The sequence below is a fragment of the Bos mutus genome, chromosome 21 (genome assembly GCF_027580195.1).
Source record: "Bos mutus isolate GX-2022 chromosome 21, NWIPB_WYAK_1.1, whole genome shotgun sequence".
Lineage (NCBI taxonomy): Eukaryota > Metazoa > Chordata > Mammalia > Artiodactyla > Bovidae > Bos > Bos mutus.
The window spans coordinates 31,032,803-31,052,642 of record NC_091637.1 but is presented as its reverse complement, the minus strand read 5'-3'; the positions used below and the strand labels follow the sequence as shown (position 1 = coordinate 31,052,642).

General features: G+C 40.8%; 1 protein-coding gene across 3 annotated transcripts in view; it reads left to right on the top strand.

Moving 5' to 3' along the window:
- The window catches only part of SCAPER (S-phase cyclin A associated protein in the ER), a 419,624-nt gene that overhangs the window by 244,625 nt on the left and 155,159 nt on the right, over window positions 1–19,840 (top strand). For all 3 annotated transcript variants that reach the window (XM_070358560.1, XM_070358561.1, XM_070358559.1), the window contains exon 24: window positions 19,228–19,343. In XM_070358560.1, coding sequence (XP_070214661.1) covers window positions 19,228–19,343 — 116 coding nt within the window. The remainder of the gene's footprint in view (window positions 1–19,227; window positions 19,344–19,840) is intronic.

The window sequence follows — 19,840 nt, the reverse complement described above, 5'->3', positions numbered from 1 at the left end:
ATTTCAAAAAGAGATGTGTTTAAAACAAATATTGCATCATAAAAACTATTGCACAGATTGGAGGAGCAAAAGAAGAGGGTGATGGCACCCAGAGAATTATAACTTGAGGGAGCTATTCCTGTCTACTTCCATGCCAGCCAGAGCTGGAGGAGTTAAAGATGGGAATGTGGAGTTGCCTAGAACCTGTCAATCCATAGCAGCCCCTGGCATTGCTGGATCTCTGCCTCTGCCTTTTCAAAAGTGACATTTCTGATAAATGATGATGTAATGCATTGCATGCATATACTGTATAGTGCAGATTTAAGTTCTGGTGTAATGTTTATTGGACACTGCGATCTGTATAGAATGTGATTCTTGTGCTGCCTGGGCATTTTGGTATTTCATTTGTTTAGAGACTACAGTCTTTTGATTTATTCCTTTGTAAATTGGGATGTGTTTTATTAGTATCAACACAGGAATGTACATTTATTTAAGTACCTACTCAGTGCTAGGCACTGTGTTAAGTATTAGGAGTATAAAAAATAATTTTTAAAGTACAACTTATAATATATAAGTATACCTGCCGTAACACTCGTATTTTCATGTAAATATATTCAGACCATGTATGTACTCAGTGGTTTAGACCTGCCATTTTACTTTAAATAGCACTAGTTTTTCACCTCAAGTTGTACTATTCTTGAAGAAAAAGGCAAGATGACATAACTGCGTATCTGATGCAATCCACTGACTGTTAGGCAGTGCCACTCAGAGGCCATCTGAAATATGATAAGTGTATTTCTCAGCAGACTAGAGAAAAGATGACTTGACAGAAACAGATTTACGTAATATAATGCGCATTCTGAGAAGACATAATCATGTCTGTGAGTATACAGTAGCTTACAAAGGTTAAATATATACTGCTTTCTGAGATTATAGATATACTTACTTACTAGGGCTTAGAAAACATGAACATAAGATCATACAAAAATCTGACATTCTTATCTCTTCTTTGAACTGTTCTATGTTCAAACTGTTCTAAATTGGCACCTATATGATGATGGCACAGGAATCCTTGTAAGTTAAAATTAAGGAAAAAGAAAAATAGGCTTTTTTGTTCAGAGGCATGGCAACCAATATATGATATCCATTGGAAGAAAAATTACCTTTCCTAGAAAAAGCAGTGTATCTTCATTTCTTCCTTCCCCTCCTCCTTCGTATTTTACTCCTTTTTCTTTTGCATGAAATTAATGTTATTGAACAAAGATGGCTGATTAGAGATAAATGCAGTAAAGAAAAAAAATCTGTCCAGCTTTCAGTCCTTTATACAAATACCCGATTGACGCCATTGTTCCATTTAGCAGGACTGTGTATTAAAAGTTAAAATGGTGTTTAAAAGTGTTTTTCACTTGGCATTATGAAAAGGAGGCACGAGACGTCTCCCTCTCCTGCCATGCATGAACCCTGCGTCCTGTGAATGCCACATATTCATTACCTTGAAAATCATTACATTCTTTTTATGCCTCCTTTACTCAATTGATAGACTCTAAGCTTTTTCATGAGTCTGAGTGAACTCCGGGAGTTGGTGATGGACAGGGAGGCCTGGCGTGCTGCGATCATGGGGTCGCAAAGAGTCAGGCATGACTGAGCGACTGAACTGAACTGAACTGAAGCTTTTTCATAGGGTGTGCTAGACCAGTTTGTATCCCTTCTGCTTCATATGTAGAAGATGACTGGTAACTTGATTCTTCTTTCTCCCACTTCCAATCAGTAGCCAAGGCTGTCGTTGCTTTTACTTCTAAGTATAGGTTTTAGCCAGCCATCTTACCTCTCTGTTTGAATCGTCACTGATGGTGTTGACTCCCGAATCATTTCTCTTACTTTTTTTTTGTTTTTTTCTTAACCCACTCCAGTCTAGCCACGATATAGATTCTAGCATGTGCTTTCAAAAGTGGAGGGGCGGGGGTGGAAAGTGTGTCTGTCACTCTGCTTTAAAACCTTTTGGCAGCTCTCTGTTGCTTTAGAATAAGATTTAGATTCTCTGTCTTTGAACACAAGGTCCTCTGAAAAGTTTATTCTCTCCCTACACCTCTGACATCATCTCTCAACATTTCCCCATCACATCACACTCTTAACCATTTTCAGCAGCTTATTATCCCCTGAGTAGGCCTTCTACCCTCTAATTTCCATACACCTCATCCCCTAGAACACCTCACTGTCTCCCATTCAGTGCATTTGCCTCCCTCAACCACACACACACACACACACACACGCACACACACCCACCCTGTAATCAAATCCTTCTACCTGGATGACTTCTTTTGAGGTTCACCTCTGGTATCGCCTCACATCATTCTGATCTTCACCCAAGCAGGTTACGTGCTTACCTGTGTACGCCCAAGGTGTACCCTGTACCTCCATCAGACTGTTTAGTCACTAAGTTGTATCTGGCTGTTTGCGACCTCGTTGACTGTAGCCCACCAGGCTCCACTGTCTGTGGAATTTCCCAAGCAAGAATACTGGAATGGATTCCTATTTCCTTCTCCAGGGAATCTTCCCAACCCAGGGATGGAACCCGCGTCTTCTACATTGGCAGGCAGATCCTTTACCACTGAGCCACCAGGGAAGCCCCATACCTCCATCATACACAAGACTCACCACCCTATGTCATATTCATCTGTTTTTGAGTCTTTCTCAGTAGAATGTGAGGTCCTTGAAGATAGGTCCTGATCCTCTGGGCTTCTGTATTTCTGCCATTTAGCAAACATGCAGATAGCTGGCAGGCAATAAATGTTTGTTCAAATAAACTGAATGGTTTGTTGGCTTGTCTTCTCATCCATTCCTTGCCTTAAGGCAAGCAGATGCCTGGACATTCAAGAAATGCTTGTCAGGGCCAAATAGCTTACTTTACAGAAGTGGCCAATTTGGCAGATTTGGTAATACCAGGAAAGAGTTCTGGGAATTACCTCACAAAGTCAGTCTATTCAGAGGGAAAAATTGGTGTTATCTTGAAGAGTTGCAACAATGACTTGTGTTTGCTTTCATTTATATATCCCAGTTTTATTTCAACTAAGGACAAAAGGAAGCTGGAGAATATTTTTATCTTAAAAAAGCTTATGTATAATTTACATCATTTACTTCTCGAATACAAATCCAAAGTACAGACATTAATTATTAGTTAAGTTTGATTCTTCGCTATCCTTCAATTTGGTCTTCTAAAGCACCAACTACAGTTCCTTATATATTCTGGGTATCAGACAGATTGCTTGTCGAAGTGATATAACAAGCTTGTTCGTATATGTACCCAAGAAAATAAATTGTAAAATATACCATAAAAAGCTAGTAAAGTTATATTATAAAGCACATAACATTTGCCAGACTACCCAAAATGGCACCTTAAATAAGGGAACATTTTCAAGTTCCCTCTTAATCCAAAATTCTTAGTTTTTTTTTTTTTTTTAATTTATTTATTTTAATTGGAGGTTAATTACTTTACAATATTGTATTGGTTTTGCCATACATCAACATGAATCCGCCACAGGTGTACACATGTTCCCCATCCTGAACCCCCCTTCCACCTCCCTCCCCATACCATCCCTCTGGGTCATCTCAGTGCACCAGCCCCAAGCATCCTGTATCCTGCATCGAACCTGGACTGGTGATTCGTTTCTTATATGATATTATACATGTTTCAATGCCATTCTCCCAAATCATCCCACCCTTTCCTTCTCCCACAGAGTCCAAAAGACTGTTCTATACATCTGTGTCTCTTTTGCTGTCTGGCTTACAGGGATATCGTTACCATCTTTCTAAATTCCATATATGTGCATTAGAATACTGTATTGGTGTTTTTCTTTCTGCCTTACTTTACTCTTGTATAATAGGCTCCAGTTTCATCCACCTCATTAGAACTGATTCAAATGTATTCTTTTTAATGGCTGAGTAATACTCCATTGTGTATATGTACCACAGCTTTCTTATCCATTCATCTGCTGATGGACATCTAGGTTGCTTCCTTGTCCTGGCTATTATAAACAGTGCTGTGATGAACACTGGGGTGCACGTGTCTCTTCCAATTCTGGTTTCCTCAGTGTGTATGCCCAGCAGTGGGATTGCTGGGTCATATGGCAGTTCTATTTCCAGTTTTTTAAGGAATCTCCACACTGTTCTCCATAGTGGCTGTACTAGTTTGCATTCCCACCAACGCTGTAAGAGGGTTCCCTTTTCTCCACACCCTCTCCAGCATTTGTTGCTTGTAGACTTTTGGATAACAGCCATTCTGACTGGCGTGAAATGGTACCTTATTGTAGTTTTGATTTGCATTTCTCTGATAATGAGTGATGTTGAGCATCTTTTCATGTGTTTGTTAGCCATCTATATGTCTTATTTGGAGAAATGTCTATTTAGTTCTTTGGCCCATTTTTTGATTGGGTCATTTATTTTTCTGGAATTGAGCCATAGGTGTTGCTTGTATATTTTTGAGATTAGTTGTTTGTCAGTTGCTTCATTTGCTATTATTTTCTCCCAAAATTCTTAGTTTCTATAGTTCTTTTCTACCTCTTACCATTTACTCTTCACTTCTCGAGTAATGGCTTTTTTCCAAAGCTTCAGTAACCTTATTCTCAAGAACAATATAGAGCCATTCCTTATCTGGAAGTGTATAGTTTATTATGTCTATAATGCTATCTTCTTGTCTAGGGAAACCTCCTAGCACTAATCTGTATCATTGCACTCACCTTACAGACATTTTAGTTCAGTGAAACAGTTTTCTTTTTCAGTGCACAGTATGCAGAGAAGGAATATGGTGTGATGGTTAAAGCTCAAGATTCTAAAATTAGACCTACCTGAATATGAGTCTTAGATCAGCCCTTACTAGTTATATAATCTTAAAGAAGTTACTTATCTTCTCTGAGCTTTCGTTTCTCCATGTAAATAGGGATGGTAATTGTATCAGCCTCATTATTTGAGGCACTACTTGCAAGGCAGCACTTAGGAGAGTGCCTGTTGCATGTGTATACACACTTTAAAATGTTAGTGAATTTTTCATGTGCCAAGCACAAGGGAAATAGCAGTAATTAAAGACAGGTACAGGCCCTGCCCGTATAGGCAGTTGAATAGTTAATTATTATAAAAGAGTGTGATGAGTTTTTTTAGGACGTATTAAGGAAATACAGAGTTGTTTGTGGAAATAGTCAGAAGACTATAGCCTTGAGGCTCTTTGGAGGAAATAATATTAAAGCTGAGACTAATGGAGTGAGAAGGTAGACTCAGATAAAATAAAGATATTTATGAGAGAAATCATATGTTAGTGAAATTTTGAGATACCAGAAAGACTCTAGGGTATGTCCCCTTGAGAACTTTAAGGGTCTGCTCTTATGGGTACCAGGGTTTCCCAAGTGGCTCGGTGGTAAATAATTTGCCTGCCAACGCAGGAGACTCAAGAGATGCTGGTTTGATCCCTGGATCGGGAAGATCCCTTGGAGTAAGGATATGGCAACTCACTCCAGTATTCTTGCCTGGGAAGTCCCATGGACAGAGGGGTGGCAAAGAGTCAGACACCACTGAGCACACACACACGTGCATGCTATGGGTATTAGCACTGAATGAACTGGAAGTGAAATGTGAAGGCTGGAAAAAGCATAAGCCCTCAGCAGGTAGGAACTAAGATTTGTTTGATGACATTATATTAGGTAATTAGCTTAAGAAGCAGGGATAATATAAAGAAAATGACAACAATTTCTAATGTTTATGCAGATCAATTTATTTAATTCTCTTAATAACCTTACAAGGTGGGAATTATGTGGCCTCCTTTGTAAGAACACAGAGGTATGGAGAGGATAAGTAACTTGTCTGATGTTACGCCTAATAAGTGAAAGAACTGGGATTGAAACCATGGCAGCATTAACCCATAGGCCATGCTGATAGTTTCTAAATGGTAAATATGACATGGTTTGCATCTAATTCACATACCATAAAATTCACCCTTTTAAAGTATACAGTTCAGTGGGTTTTAGTATGTTAACAAGGTTCTACAGTCATCACCACCATCTAATTCCATAACATCATCACTCCCATACCCCGTTTTCCCCTCCCCCAGCTCCTGGCAACCACTAACCTACTTTTATCTCTATGGATTTGCCTATAGAATTAATTTCTGGCAGTGACCTTGTATCAAGGCCTTGTTAAACTTGCTTATTAATTTTTTGAGCTTTTTTGTACACTTATCTGGATTTTCCACATAAATGTTCAAGTTGTCTGAGAAACGGAATATACAAATAGACAATAGCCAGCCCATCTGTAGCAGTGACCTACAACCTCTGAACCACTCAAGCCAGAATGGTCAGAAGTTGATCAGTGACTGCCAGCTTCACTGGTTTTTGATCCTGCTTCTTGTTCAAGACCAGCCAGACAAAGATGAGTGTGCTCCTCAAGCCACCAGTAAGATGCTCCCTTGCAGTTAACCTGCCTCTGGCTTCCCATGCCAACAGCCTCCAAACACTACGTACTTGAAGCCGCCTCTTGCCTGCTTTATAAAGCTTTCCCATCCCTCTGACTTTGAGTCTCTGCCAAGTGCAAGTGTTTGTGGTTGACTATCTTTTGTAGCAAACTCTGAATGAATAACCTCTGTTCTTTAAAAGTTAGTCACACAGTCATGTCCCAACTCTTTGTGACCCCATGTACTGTAGTCTGCCCAACTCCTCTGTTCATGGAATTCCCCAGGCAAGAGTGCTAGAATGGGTGGCCATTTTCTTCTCCAGGGGATCTTCCCAACCCAGGAATCAAACCCAGGTCTCCTGCATTGTAAGCAGATTCTTTACCGACTGAGCCAGTAGAGAAGCCCTAGTTCCTTAAAAACAAGCAAACACACACTATTTGTGCCACAAGCAGCTCACAGTCTGAAATATCATTTCTGCCCATCTTTCTCAAAGCCCTCTCCCTGTCCCTGCTGAAAAGGCCTCCTAGGTTGTACGCCTTTTAATGTTTACACGTGAATGTCTCCGGAAGTATGGACTCATTTTAGGATCTTTACATTTTTTTAACTGATGACTTTACTTCTCCATAATGGGAGGACATGGACTTGCATGCTGACTTAAAACTAAAACACACCTCAGACTAAAGGCTGTGTAAATATAAGTTGATCACCAAATTTCTCTTTAGATGAAATTGAGTATTCCTTGTAAAAAGAGATACATATATGCCTTTTTATAAAGAAATAAGATTCTGTAATGTTCTGGTGTTCTCCAGACTTAATGAATCCTCTGAGTTTTGTTTGCCTTGAATAAGCAGACTTTTATTTATTTTTTTTTATAAGACTTTTAAACATCTTAGTTCACCTTTAGAAAAGGTCTTATCGTATTCACTCTAGCTAAAAGCAGTAGCTCAGAGCATCTCTAATGTAACAATTCAGTGGGGCAGCATTAACCCTTCAGTAAACATGATCATACTTGCTTTAGCAAAATCAAGCCAGACACTCTGAAAAAGTCTTTCACATTGTTCTCTACATAAGAACATCTTGTTTGCAACATCTTAATGGGGAACAGAACTCTGTGTAGTAAAGCAATTTTCATTTCATTTAACTAAAGTATGAAATTTAAGGAATGATGCTAAAGCTGAAACTCCAGTACTTTGGCCACCTCATGCGAAGAATTGACTCATTGGAAAAGACTCTGATGCTGGGAAGGATTGGGGGCAGGAGGAGAAGGGGACGACAGAGGATGAGATGGCTGGATGGCATCACTAACTCAATGGACATGAGTCTGAGTGAACTCCGGGAGTTGGTGATGGACAGGGAGGCCTGGCGTGCTGCGATTCATGGGGTCACAAAGAGTTGGACACGACTGAGCGACTGAACTGAACTGAAAGTATGAAAAGAAAAAGTGAAAGTCGCTCAGTCGTGTCCAACTCTTTGCAACCCCATGGACTGGTCCATGGAATTCCAGGCCAGAATACTAGAGTGGATAGCCATTCCCTTCTCCAGGGGATCTTCCCAACCCAGGGATCACACCCAGGTCTCCCACATTGCAGGCGGATTCTTTACCAGCTGAGCCACCAGGAAAGCCCACAAATACAGGAGTGGTAGCCTATCCCTTCTCCAGCAGATCTTCCTGACCCAGGAATCGAACTGGGGTCTTCTGCATTGCAGGCAGATTCTTTACTAGCTGAGCTACTAGGGAAGCTAACTAAAGTATAAATTAATACAGTCATCTTGAAGTCCAAAATCTGAAAAGCTGCTCATTTTTGCCTTCTTACTTGCCACGTTTTGTATTGGATAGTCTCTTTAGTAACAGATTTAGCAGTAATTTTATCTCATATATTTTCCCTCTATACTTTAGATGCTAGAGAACCAGGAGGGGCTGAACCAGATTGCAGACTCCAGATAATCCATCTGGGAAATGGATTGCCTGTGATCACTAGCTATTTCCCCCCTTTCATTTCCTTCAGACTAAATTAAGCAGACACAGTGCTTCCTAGCAGGATCATTTCTAAAATCAACTGTACCTGACTTTCCTAGTACCGTATTGCAAGGTTATGTGGTTTTTTATTTTTAATTGAAGAATAATTGCTTTACAGAATTTTGTTGTTTTCTGTCTGCAAGGTTTTTAACCTTGCTACTTCTTGGGGAAAAAAAATGTTGAAATAAATATCCTGTCCTGGGCACAGGTAGAGAAGGCATGCTTTGAAGACTCTGAAGCAGTATCATGCTCCAGTTGGAAGTCTTTGCTGGATTTCACTGATAATCAGAAAGGAAAGGGTTTTGAAAGCTTACCCTCTGCCATAAAAAGTACTGAGGGCCAGTTGGGACTGGAGCTGCAGGGGGAGCCCATCCTGGGCCACCTGGCCTCTCTTCTAACCCTGGTCCCACATTCCCTTCCTCCTCACCCAGAGCCTGCTGCCCTCCTGCTGTGTGCACATTTCTCCCCATTTCCTGACAGTCTCAAGAACTTCACCACCAGATAAAGTACTACTCATATTTCAGTCCCTCAGAATCTAGTTAGCTCTCATTTCCTTTTTTATTTACTTGTGATAGTCAAACTTGGCATTCCTTTACATTTTCTGAGTCTGGATTATTTCAAGAATTAAAAAAAAATTTTTTTAGTTGCTAGTGAATGTTAATATAAGAGCTCAGGATTCCCTCTCTAATACTAAAAGTAACTTCACCATGTCTTCACAATAACATGGAGCTCAATGCAACATGGGTTTCCAGATTTGATTCTGGAACAGGAAAAGGGCATCAATAGAAAAACTAGTGGAAATCCAAATGAGGTTGTAGCTTAATTAATAGTATAGTGTAATTTCTTATACTATAAGTTTTGATAAGTGTGCCATGATATTAATATGAGGAAGGCTCAACTAAAGTATATAGGGACTCTCTACTGTCCTTGTAACTCTTTAAAACTATTTCAAAATAAAATATTCTTTGAAATTTTAAAAGAGCCTCAAGTCCAAGATGTTACAGAACTGGGATGTTTAGTGCTAAGTGCTAAAAGCCCAGCACATCCCTATAGCCACACACTAGATTTTCCCACAGCTTTCTTGATGTAGATACATTGTGCCCTTGGAAGTCAGATAAACCTTGGCTCCATCCCTGGCTCCGCCACTTGCTAGCTGTAAAAATTTAAGCATGTAACTGATTCCTCTATTTCGTTAATGGGATGATGATTCAGACCTCATCATCATCGCATTATACAGGGATGTTTTGAGGGCTTAGATAAGATAACAGTCTACCACCTGCCACATGGTAAGCCCTTGAATTTGTCACTTTCAGCCGTCCACGTTGGCACTTTGAGAAAATTGCTCTCCCCCTCCCTTCTTTAGGACATAGAAGGCCTGGGTCATTACTTTCCTTGAGAACTGGGGGGAGGGGATGAATGCCAGGTAGGGCAGGACATCAGCAAAGATGTCAACAAAGGCCTTGTCATTGCCCTTCACATTCCTGGCTTTTCCTCTCTGGGCCTGTCCTCTTCAGGCAGGCCTAACCCCAGGGCTGGCCTTGCCTTAACAACCATAGTTTCTGGCTTACCTGTATCCTTGCCTTGCCTTTCCCAGGCACATGAATGTTTCTAAGCCTTTTTCTTTGTCATTGTGGATTCATGGGTTTTCTTTCCTCTTAAGAGAATTTCTGATGTTGAAGCCCAGAAACTAGACTGTACTTTTATACTCAGAAGGTATTTATTGAAAGCCTACTTTTTGCTAGACCCTGTATAAACATCCCAACTGTCAAAGAGTTCACAGTCTACCTTGTGATTAAATAATCATTATGATCTACTTTACAATTAAATTTTAATAGAAAAATCAGTCAGGAAGTGCAAGTGTTACCATGGAGTGAGAACAGAGCCCTCTGGGAACACTCGTCTCCATTTCCCTGCCATCTCAGTGAACAAGAGCCTCTGAGCTCTCAAGATCCTGCTCCCTGGGAGCTGCTGGCCTGAAGGAGTTTGTCCTTGTTACTGGCTCTTGTCTGAATCACTCACTTGTCCCAAACAGATTCTCCTTGGTCTCAAAGTCCTGAATTTCTTTTGCTTCCCAACTTTAAAGCATCTAAAGTGGATTAGATGCAGGAACAAGGAAAACAAGGGACTGCTGTAGTTGGACTCTTCAAATTCTCCCACAAAGCACTAGGCACCCTGGAAGCTGGGAATGGTGGGAGCATAAAGGAGTTGCATAAGGTGCCTCTTGTGTAGGTCCTTGACTGATCCTTTGTCTTTTGGTTTGATGGCATGATAACTCAGAAAACTGTTCACGTTGACCCCTGTTGTGTCCTGAAGACCTTGTCCTCTGTGTGCATACGGGTTTTTGTACATCCCCTCGTCATAGCGCCTACTTCACAGCATTGCACTGGTCTATGTTAGGTCTGTCTCTCACTGTGGCTATGGTGCTGAGCCTGACCCAGTGCCTGCCACTTGGCAGCTTTGTGGAGTGTGAAGATGAGAGATCAAAATAACTGTACTGTGAGTTTTGTTGGATTGCAGTCATAAACTCTATACACTAATCTTTGGTCGTCCATCTCCAGCAGTTTAAAGAGAAGGAATGAGAGCCCTCAGGCCTTGTGTTCTGCTTTCGTCCTTCAATTCCTGTACCACCCCCTCACTCACCCTGCCCTCGCCTCACTTAGTCCAAACAGATCAAACATGGCACAATTCAGCTCCCTCAGGGAGAGCCTTCCAAAGGGTCCATGTTCCGATTAGCATCACAAAGGAATGGTTCGTTTCATCTTGAGAAAGCTTTTCCAGCCTCTTTCAGCATCACTTACCTTATTACCCAGACCTTCAAACTGTGGCTTATGATTTTACAGGACTTTCTGGCACCACAGTCCCACAAATTTGCAAATTCCTTGTGATAATCTTAATCCCAGAAACTGATTCTTTCAGGTATGAGTGTCTATAGCTGAAAAGGTGCACCAGACCTTTATGTAGATATAGGAATATGAAGAAGCCAACATTAGGAGGCTTAGGAGAGAAAAATCATACACAGTAGAAGGAGTCTTAGTTCATTGTGCTTGCTTCTTTGAAGCTGACAATAACCAGTGAAGATCGTAGTTGAGTAGAGATGATGTCCTTTAAGTGTTAGGAAACTTTTCCATATGGGAAAACAACCATAAAAAAATTCACCCCAGAATCTTTTTGTTTCTATAAATTGGGCTGCTAAATTCTGAATTTGTGGACTTGCCAAAACCTACTTGTATTGTCTCTAAACAGGTCTTAAAGTACCACCAGATGCTCCAAACAAATCTAGCCTATCCTGCTAATGAACATGAAAACAGTTTTCCCCATCTGCTGCCTCTGTCTAAAAGGCTAGGAAGGCCTTCCTCTCTGATCACAAAGAACGTAATTACTGTCTATAGAGAAGTCAAGTACAAAGGCCACCAGCCTTTGCAGGCCACCAAAGATTAACAGCTGCCTCTCCTTTAATTGGGAAAGGTAATAACAGTTACTCTAGTCAATAATTGAATGGATTCCTAGGCCATGTAATTCAGATTGAAGCTGTCATTTTTTGCTGGCCTTTAGCTAAGCTGGGTTATTAGAATGGAGCCTGTAAGCCTATTAGTCAGTTGTCAGTCTCACAGTGGGAGGGAGCAAAGGAAGGCAGAGCTATTAAGGTGTTATGTCAGGGATTGAATACACAAGTAAAGCCACAGGTTTCCACTTTAGAGGCATTTTTTTTTTTCTTGCTCAAATCAGAATGATGAAGCTCTTTATGAAAGTTCTGATTTCATAATTTCTATCTGAATGCAGAGTATTTGAAAAAGGGTGGCAGAAAAAAAGAAAAATACCTAGTTCACCTTTCTAGATGAGATGTTTTCAGTCAGTTAACAGTCTTTGCATGGTGTCTGTGGTGTGTGCATCCTGAGTTTGACCCCGCCTGAGAATGCAGAGGGAGGAGAGCTTAAGCTTCACGTAGTGCATGAACACAGAAAGCTCTGGGATAACGTCAAATGTGAGAAGGGCCATGAGAGAAGTACAAAGACAAAGACCTTTGACTTTAGTTGAGGGGATTTGGAAAAATGTTATGAATGATTTGATCTGGGTCTTAAAGGATTGAGAGATTGCTGTTTGAACATTACAAGTTGAGAAGGGGACAGGACGGATAGAGAGAATTTGTTGTTGTTCAGTCACTCAGTCGTGTCTGACTGTTTGTGACCCCATGGACTGCAGCACGCCAGGCTTCCCTATCCTTCACTGTCTCTTAGAGTTTGCTCAAACTCATGTCCATTGAGTCGGTGATGCCATCCAACCATCTCGTCCTCATTTTTAGTACATCTGCTTTTTTCTAGACACTCAGAGGCATAGGAACAAGTATATCACTGCATTTGAGGAGCATCCAGCCTCATTGTGGCGTCCAGGTATATAGAGAGAGCAGTGTATAGGAAGTGCCACATGATTGGCACAAGGAGCTGGTGGGGTGGGAATGGAGAGGAAGAGGAAGGCTCTCTGCATCCTTTAGTCTACTTGAATCATTGTGTGAAAGTGATCTTCATTCTTCATTTGCATAGAGTGTTTAACACCATATGCTTAAGAAGGTGTTTTTCCCCCTTGGTTTTAAATTTGGGGAACTCATCATTGAGCCAGTGTGATTGTTTCCTTTCTGTCATAGGCTATCAGAGAATTGTCTCGTCTGCCTTATGTAGAGAGAGAGGGAGAGCTGTTCCTTTGCACTGCGTTAGGCAGTGAGATCCACCAGGAGATGTTCCTCCTTGTGCTCACAGGCCTCTATGTTGTGGTAAACTGTCATATCTCACAGGACATTTTTGCTGTTTGAGAGAAGGCTTTCTGTTTATTCATCCTTTTGTTCAGCTACTCACCCATCAAGAATGTACCATTCATTTTCTGTGCCAGCACTCGGGCTGCAGAGATAAGTCAGCTGCCATTCTTGAGCTTGCAAAAAGAGAAATGGAGCACAGAGAAGAGCAGAGACGATGGCATGAATAGGAGTTGGTGCGGGGCATGAGGGAGAAGTTAGCATGCTGCCCAGTATTTCCGTTTAGCCATGCTCTGGGGAAGAGCATCCCAAAGTGCATGTAACCAGAACTGCCTTTGACTCTGGGGAGAAACTTGTGAGATTTTTTTTCTTTTTTTCCCACAGTTGGTTTTGCTTTTTTGCTTTATTTCTTTGAAAAGTTGCAAATGACAAATTAGAACTTCAATTTTCAATAATACTTTAGTAAAAAATTTGGCTTTCAGTGTCCTTTATGTTCCTGAAATCAGCTTATTTTTTCCTGCTTAATGTCTATTAGAGCCCATGTCTTAAGTTTTTCAAGAGGTCACATCCATGTTGTTGGCATTGCATGAAAGGCTCTGAGTGTATTTTGTTTTGTCTTGAAGGCATAGATGTGTACATTAAGATGGTCTGCGTTCCCTCAGTCCTCTTCCCCTCGCTTTTGCAGTGCTGACCCCGTCCCCTCCCGTTGTGGAAGGTCTACAAGGATGGCAGCAGTGCTGCTTTGTTTCTCTGCGGACAGATTGCATCGATGGGTGCATCTGCTGGGCTTAAAGTATGACATACTTTGTTTTTGAGTTGAGAAGTATCAAAATATAGAGGCTTTATATTGAAACAGAGTATGAGTGGAGAATGTATTTCCTTAATGGCTATTAAAGAGTCTCAAGGTGAACGTGTCTTTCAGTCTTGAAAACCTGAATTTCATTGTTTGGCCTTTTCCATCCTGGTGAAAAACTGCTCCATTTGGCTACATGCAATAACAGGAATGGGAATTTTATCCTAGGCTCATACTAGAACAGTTGACTGCCTGTGTTTTCACAGTTAAAATTGTGTTAAAATACCTTTGTGAGTCTTCTTTTTCACAACTGTCATTCAGCAACCACTGATGATGCATTTGCTGAGTACACCCCTGTCTGCTAAGTGTTGGGGATGTGATGATAAAACAGACGTAGTCCCCAACTGCGAGAAGCTCTAAGTTTAGCGGGATACAAAGAAGAAAAGCTAGACGGTCATCCCTTCTGAGAAGGGATACCCCAAAAGCACAGAGGCCTGAAAGAGCACGGGCCATATGGGGAGTTCGGTTGAGAGAGAGGTAGGAGCATGACAGGGAAGGAGGCTGTTAGAGAGGGTTCAGATTCTGAAGAACTGTGTGAAAGAATTTGGGCCTCATTCAGTCACAGTGAGGAAGAAATCGTTCACATGTTCTACCCCCAGAGTAGCATGATCACGTTTACTCTTGACAATATTATCTTCATTGCGTATAAAGGCATCCATAGCAGGACTACTAAAAAAGGAGTCCGCAGGCCAGCACCAGGCTGTTGTCACTAGAACAGGGTGAGTAAGTGTACAGATCAAGAGGAGTTTCATGACTCTCATCTAATATTTTAAAATATGGGCTCAAACTTAGTATATCTTTTTTCCCTCATTTGTATAATATTTCACAAAAGTATTGGTCACAATGGAGTGAAAATCTTAAAAACAAAGAAACAAACAAAACACCTGACTTGTGTTAGAGAGTTTGGGAAGCACAGCCGTAGAGGATGGGGCTGCTGCGAGCCTGGATCCAGAGATACTAATTAGGAGGCTGCTGCAGGGAGACCAGGAGAGCCTAAACTGACATGGTAAGAGTAGGCATGGGCAGAGCGGCAAGAGTGAAGAGCTGTAACAGGAGAGGAGTCGTCGGAACTTGAGCCTGAATCACTGTGAAAGCAGGAAGAGTCTAGAAAGGCAGATGTTCTTTTAAGAGTCTGCTGAAAGTTGGCTTCTTGCTCTGTGCGGTTTTTTTTTTAAGAATTACTTATTTATGTATGCATTGGCTGTGGTGGGCCTTTATTTCTGCATGTGGGCTTTCTCTAGTTGTGGAGAGCATGGGCTGCTCTAGTCGCAGGGCGTGGGCTTCTCATCATGGTGGGCTCTCTAGTGTGGAGCATGGGTTTTAGGGCGCAAGGGCTTCAGTAGTTGCAGCTCGTGGGCTCCAGAGTGCTGGTTCAGTGGTTATGGCAACCGGCTTAGTTCTGCAGCATGTGGGGTCTTCGCAGAACAGGAATAGAACCTGTGTCCCTTGCATTGCAAAGCGAATTCTTTACCACTGGACCGCCAAGGAAGCATTATTATCAGCTCTTCCATCCCTGTTTTACACCCATGTTTCCCTTACTTTTAATGTGGTTATTTTTAAAATATTATTAAATATTTTATCTATAATTCCTACTTGAGTATAGAAGAAAGGAGACAAATGTACGTGTGTATTTCCCCCTCATAATTCAGAGCCCCCCTGCCGTTTTCCCTAGGCTTCAGATGCTGCCCTAGGCTGCCCGGGCTACCCTGGGCCTGGCTCTGATAAACTGCTTGTAGGATAACTCATCACTACCTACTTAAATATTCATATGTACTAGATTATCTCCTCTATATGACATTCTACAGCAGAGAAAGCCAAGCTGTGGTAGCATTAATCAGTGGTTGCTTCAGGGAGGAAGGATTGGCTGTGGAAAGCACATGAGGGGAATTTCTAGGGAAATGGAAACGTTCAGAACTTGTAAGCACTCGTCAGGTTTAATTGGATGATATCCTTATGGTCTGAGCCCTCACCCTATTGTAAAGTGATCCTCAAAATTAAAAAAAAAAAAAGCCAGTAAACAAAAGGTGTTCAACCTCATTATTATCAGGGGAAGACAAACAAAAACCTCACTCAAATGCCAGTATACACCCATTGAAATGACTAAAGGTTTAAAAAAAAATAAAAACTGGAAAAAAAAAAATAAAAACTGGTAAAGCCAAGTTTTGATGTGAATTTAAGGTAACTGAAATCATCACTGCACTGCAGTGTGTACAGGAATTGTTCTGAATATTTTAGAAAGTTGTTGAGCCATAACTAATAACATGGGACCTATGCATGCAACGTGACCCAGTAGTTCCACCCTTAAGCGTATACTCAGCACAGCTACATGCCACATGTGCCGAAATACGTGTTCAGAAATGTTGAAGGCAGCGTTGTCCAGAGTTCAAAGCAGGAACAACCCAAATGTCAATCAACAGTGAAACACTGAAAGATTTAAATAAGGTGAGGTATATAATTAGATAAGGGAACACTGTACAGCAAGCAAGATGAACTAAATACTGCTGTAGGCAATAAAATTGATGAATTTAGGGGGGAAAAATAATAGAGCAACATTCTTAGAGAAATGCACATCAAAACTTCAATGAGGTATCACCTCACACCATTCAGAATGGTCATCATCAAAAAAAGCTACTCACACATACTAGAAAGGACATGGGAAAAAGGGAACCCTACTGCACTGTTGGAAGAAATGTAAATTGGTACAGCCAATGTGGAGAATAGTATGGAGATTCCTTAACAAGCTAGGACTAAAACTACCATATAACCCAGAAATCCCACTACTGGGCATATACCCTGAGAAAGCCAGAATTCAGAAAGTCGCATGTACCCCAGTATTCATTGCTGCAGGGCAGAAATAGAGATGGCAGATGTGGAGAACGAACTTGTGCTCTGTTCACGCAAATCATGGGGGAGGAGACTGGGACAGACTGAGAGAACAGCACGGACATACAGACACTGTCTCGTGTGAAATAGCAAGCTAGTGGGACCTGCTGCCTAGCACGGGGAGCTCGGGGAGCTCGGCAAGGTGCTCTGTGAGGACTGAGAGGGATGGAGCAGGGGCTGTGTGGGAGGGAGGACCGAGAGGGAGGGCAGGTAGCTGCTCATGGTGTAGTGCTGCAGAAACTAACACAACATTGTAAGCAGCTACGCTGCAATTAAGAAAGTCAAGAAAAGTTAAATACTGTAGAATATGTGGAGTGTGAGCCTGTTTTTATAGAACTGAATAGAAGACAAAAGGAATCAATGACTTCAGAAATCAGGATAACCTTTACATGTGGCAGAGGGCGAGAGAATGAGTAGGATGGGTATCAGGGGGACTATGCCATGTTTTAGAGCCTTATTTTTTAATTTTGTAATTGTTACACGGTGTGTTCAATTTGCCATATAGTTATGATATGGCTATATGGTTGTGATTAGTGCAGTTTTATCTGTGTATGTAAAAATTATTACTGTTTTCTATTTATATTGACATCCCAGCATAAGAAGAAAGAATGGTCACAGCATTATGGTTTTAAATAAATTACTGAGCACCTAGTTTTTCAGTTTTCTGATTGTTCTATTGCAGGGAAACATTTTCTCATTAATAACATAAATTGTTAATTGTTAATCTTAAAAATTAAGGTTAAAATCTTATCTGGGACTTATAAGTGAAGTCTCTTATGTGGGATTCATGATGAACTTCTTATAGTCTCTTATTGTATTTTATTGTGTACCAAGAAGGAATAAATGAATGATTAAGATATTATACTGTCAAATTCCAGACATGTTCTGGAACCAATAATTGCTAGTCCACATAAAGCAGGCAGAGCATTTTGCTTTGAGTATCAGAAGAATCAGGCAAACGTGTTTGGCAGAGCTTGTGAATAACTCATCTCTCTCTGCCAAGTACCCGCCCCCCCGCCGCCCCCCACCAAAAGTCCCTCAGTATTTCAAAGACATTTCAAGGCTTGATAACTGTGAGAATACTATTAAAACAAATGCAAGGTGTTGTTGTAATAGAGACGTTGAATATTAGTTTGCTAGGACTGCCATAACTAAGTACCACAGACTGGGTGGCTTAAATATAATAGAACTTTCTTTCCTCGCAGTTCTGGAGGCTGAACTCCAAGGTCAAGGTGTGGGTAGGTTTGGTTTTTCCTGAGGCCTCTCTCCTTGGTTTGTAAAACATACCTGCTTGCTGTGTCCTCACACAGGCTTTTTGCTTTGTGCATCCCTGGTGTCTCCTTCTCTGCCAAGTTCACCCGTCATACTGCATTACTGCCCCACCCTACCAGCCTCATTTTAATTTAAATCACCTCTTTAAATTTCTCATCCTCCAACACAGTTACATCCTGAGGTCCTCGGGATTGGGATTTCAACATAAGAACTCAGAAGAGGGTGGGGACACGATTCAGCCCACAGCAGGTTGCCATCCTATTTTTCACATATTTGACACAGTGATTCTGTGTATGTTTAAAAACTCTTGCCTTCCTCATGCCAGAGGAAGGCAAAGAACTTAGATATCCTTTACACAAGAACTGTATATAATTCAGAAATTGTCTAGAAAAAAATCATAGGTTGAGTTCTAAAATGGTTACTTAATATTCTCCCTAAAATAGCTAAAGTGGTTAAAAAAAAAAAAAGATGAAGCTAACTGCTTAGGTATTAAATTATCTTGTATTACTAAAGAGAAAAGTTCTAGCAAAGGAAATCTTTGTGGAAGTCAATTTATCTTGTTAGGTGGTAATTAACATTACAAAAAGATCCAATTTTTAAAAGTATTGTTAAAAAGTTACCTAATAAATGATTTTTTCCTGTGCTTGGAGTGCTTCATCCCTTTCCCTTTCCTTTTGCCTGCCTCAAAACCTCAACTTTCCCAGAAAAGCCTGTGCTGACCCTTTCCCCAATACAGACTTAGTTTCCCCACTGTTCTCCTAGAGCGTCTTTCCTTCGTCAGAGTGCTTGTTATAGTGGAAATTGTTATACGTATTTGATTAATGTTGGTCTCATCCACTAAATTTTAAGCTTCACAGGGGACAGCAACCATGATCTTTTTTGTTCACCACTTTTGACCTGTAATTCCTAGCACTGAGTAAGCATTCAATAAGTGTTTATAGAATAATTGAACCCACAGAATATTTCACGCTACAACTAAATATTTCATTTGGTTATAATTTTATGTCTGGGAAATTGAGCTAATTTCTCCTTGTATTTCTGTTTAGAATGTAGCAGATCAGATTGCATTTCAAGCTGCTGGTGGATTAACAGCCCTTGAACACATTCTTCAAGTAGTGGTCCCAGTCACAAATGTGAACACTGTTTCACGAATTCCTCCCAAGTAAGTATAGTTTTTTAATCTGTCTTTCACGTTTCATTTGTGAGTCATTTCTGCCTATGGTTTCCATATGGGGGAACCACAAGAAAATTGTATGTGTGTGCAGGTTTGAATAGCAAAGCTTACACTCCCCATTAGGGAGAAAAACAGAGGTGCTTGACTTCACTTACAAAACTCAAATTGAGCCTAAAAAGCCTTATGAAGGAAATTCCTCTGGTCTGTGACCTTTACTAACCCCAAATCAAGAAGACCTGATGAACTTGTGAGAAGTTCTAACCACTTAACAAAATTTGAACAGAAATGAATACTAGTAAGAGAAAACTAACTTTTGTATTGCATACAAAAAAAGGTGACTAAGTACATTAACAAAGGACTGAGCTGTGAAATTTGAAGAAGTCCCTAACATACAGGAAGAGCAGTCTGGGGCCCAGACTGCCACAGTCTAGAGTCCCAGCCAAAGAGTTGGGAGCTGAACTGTCATTTGGTCTTTAACTATAAAT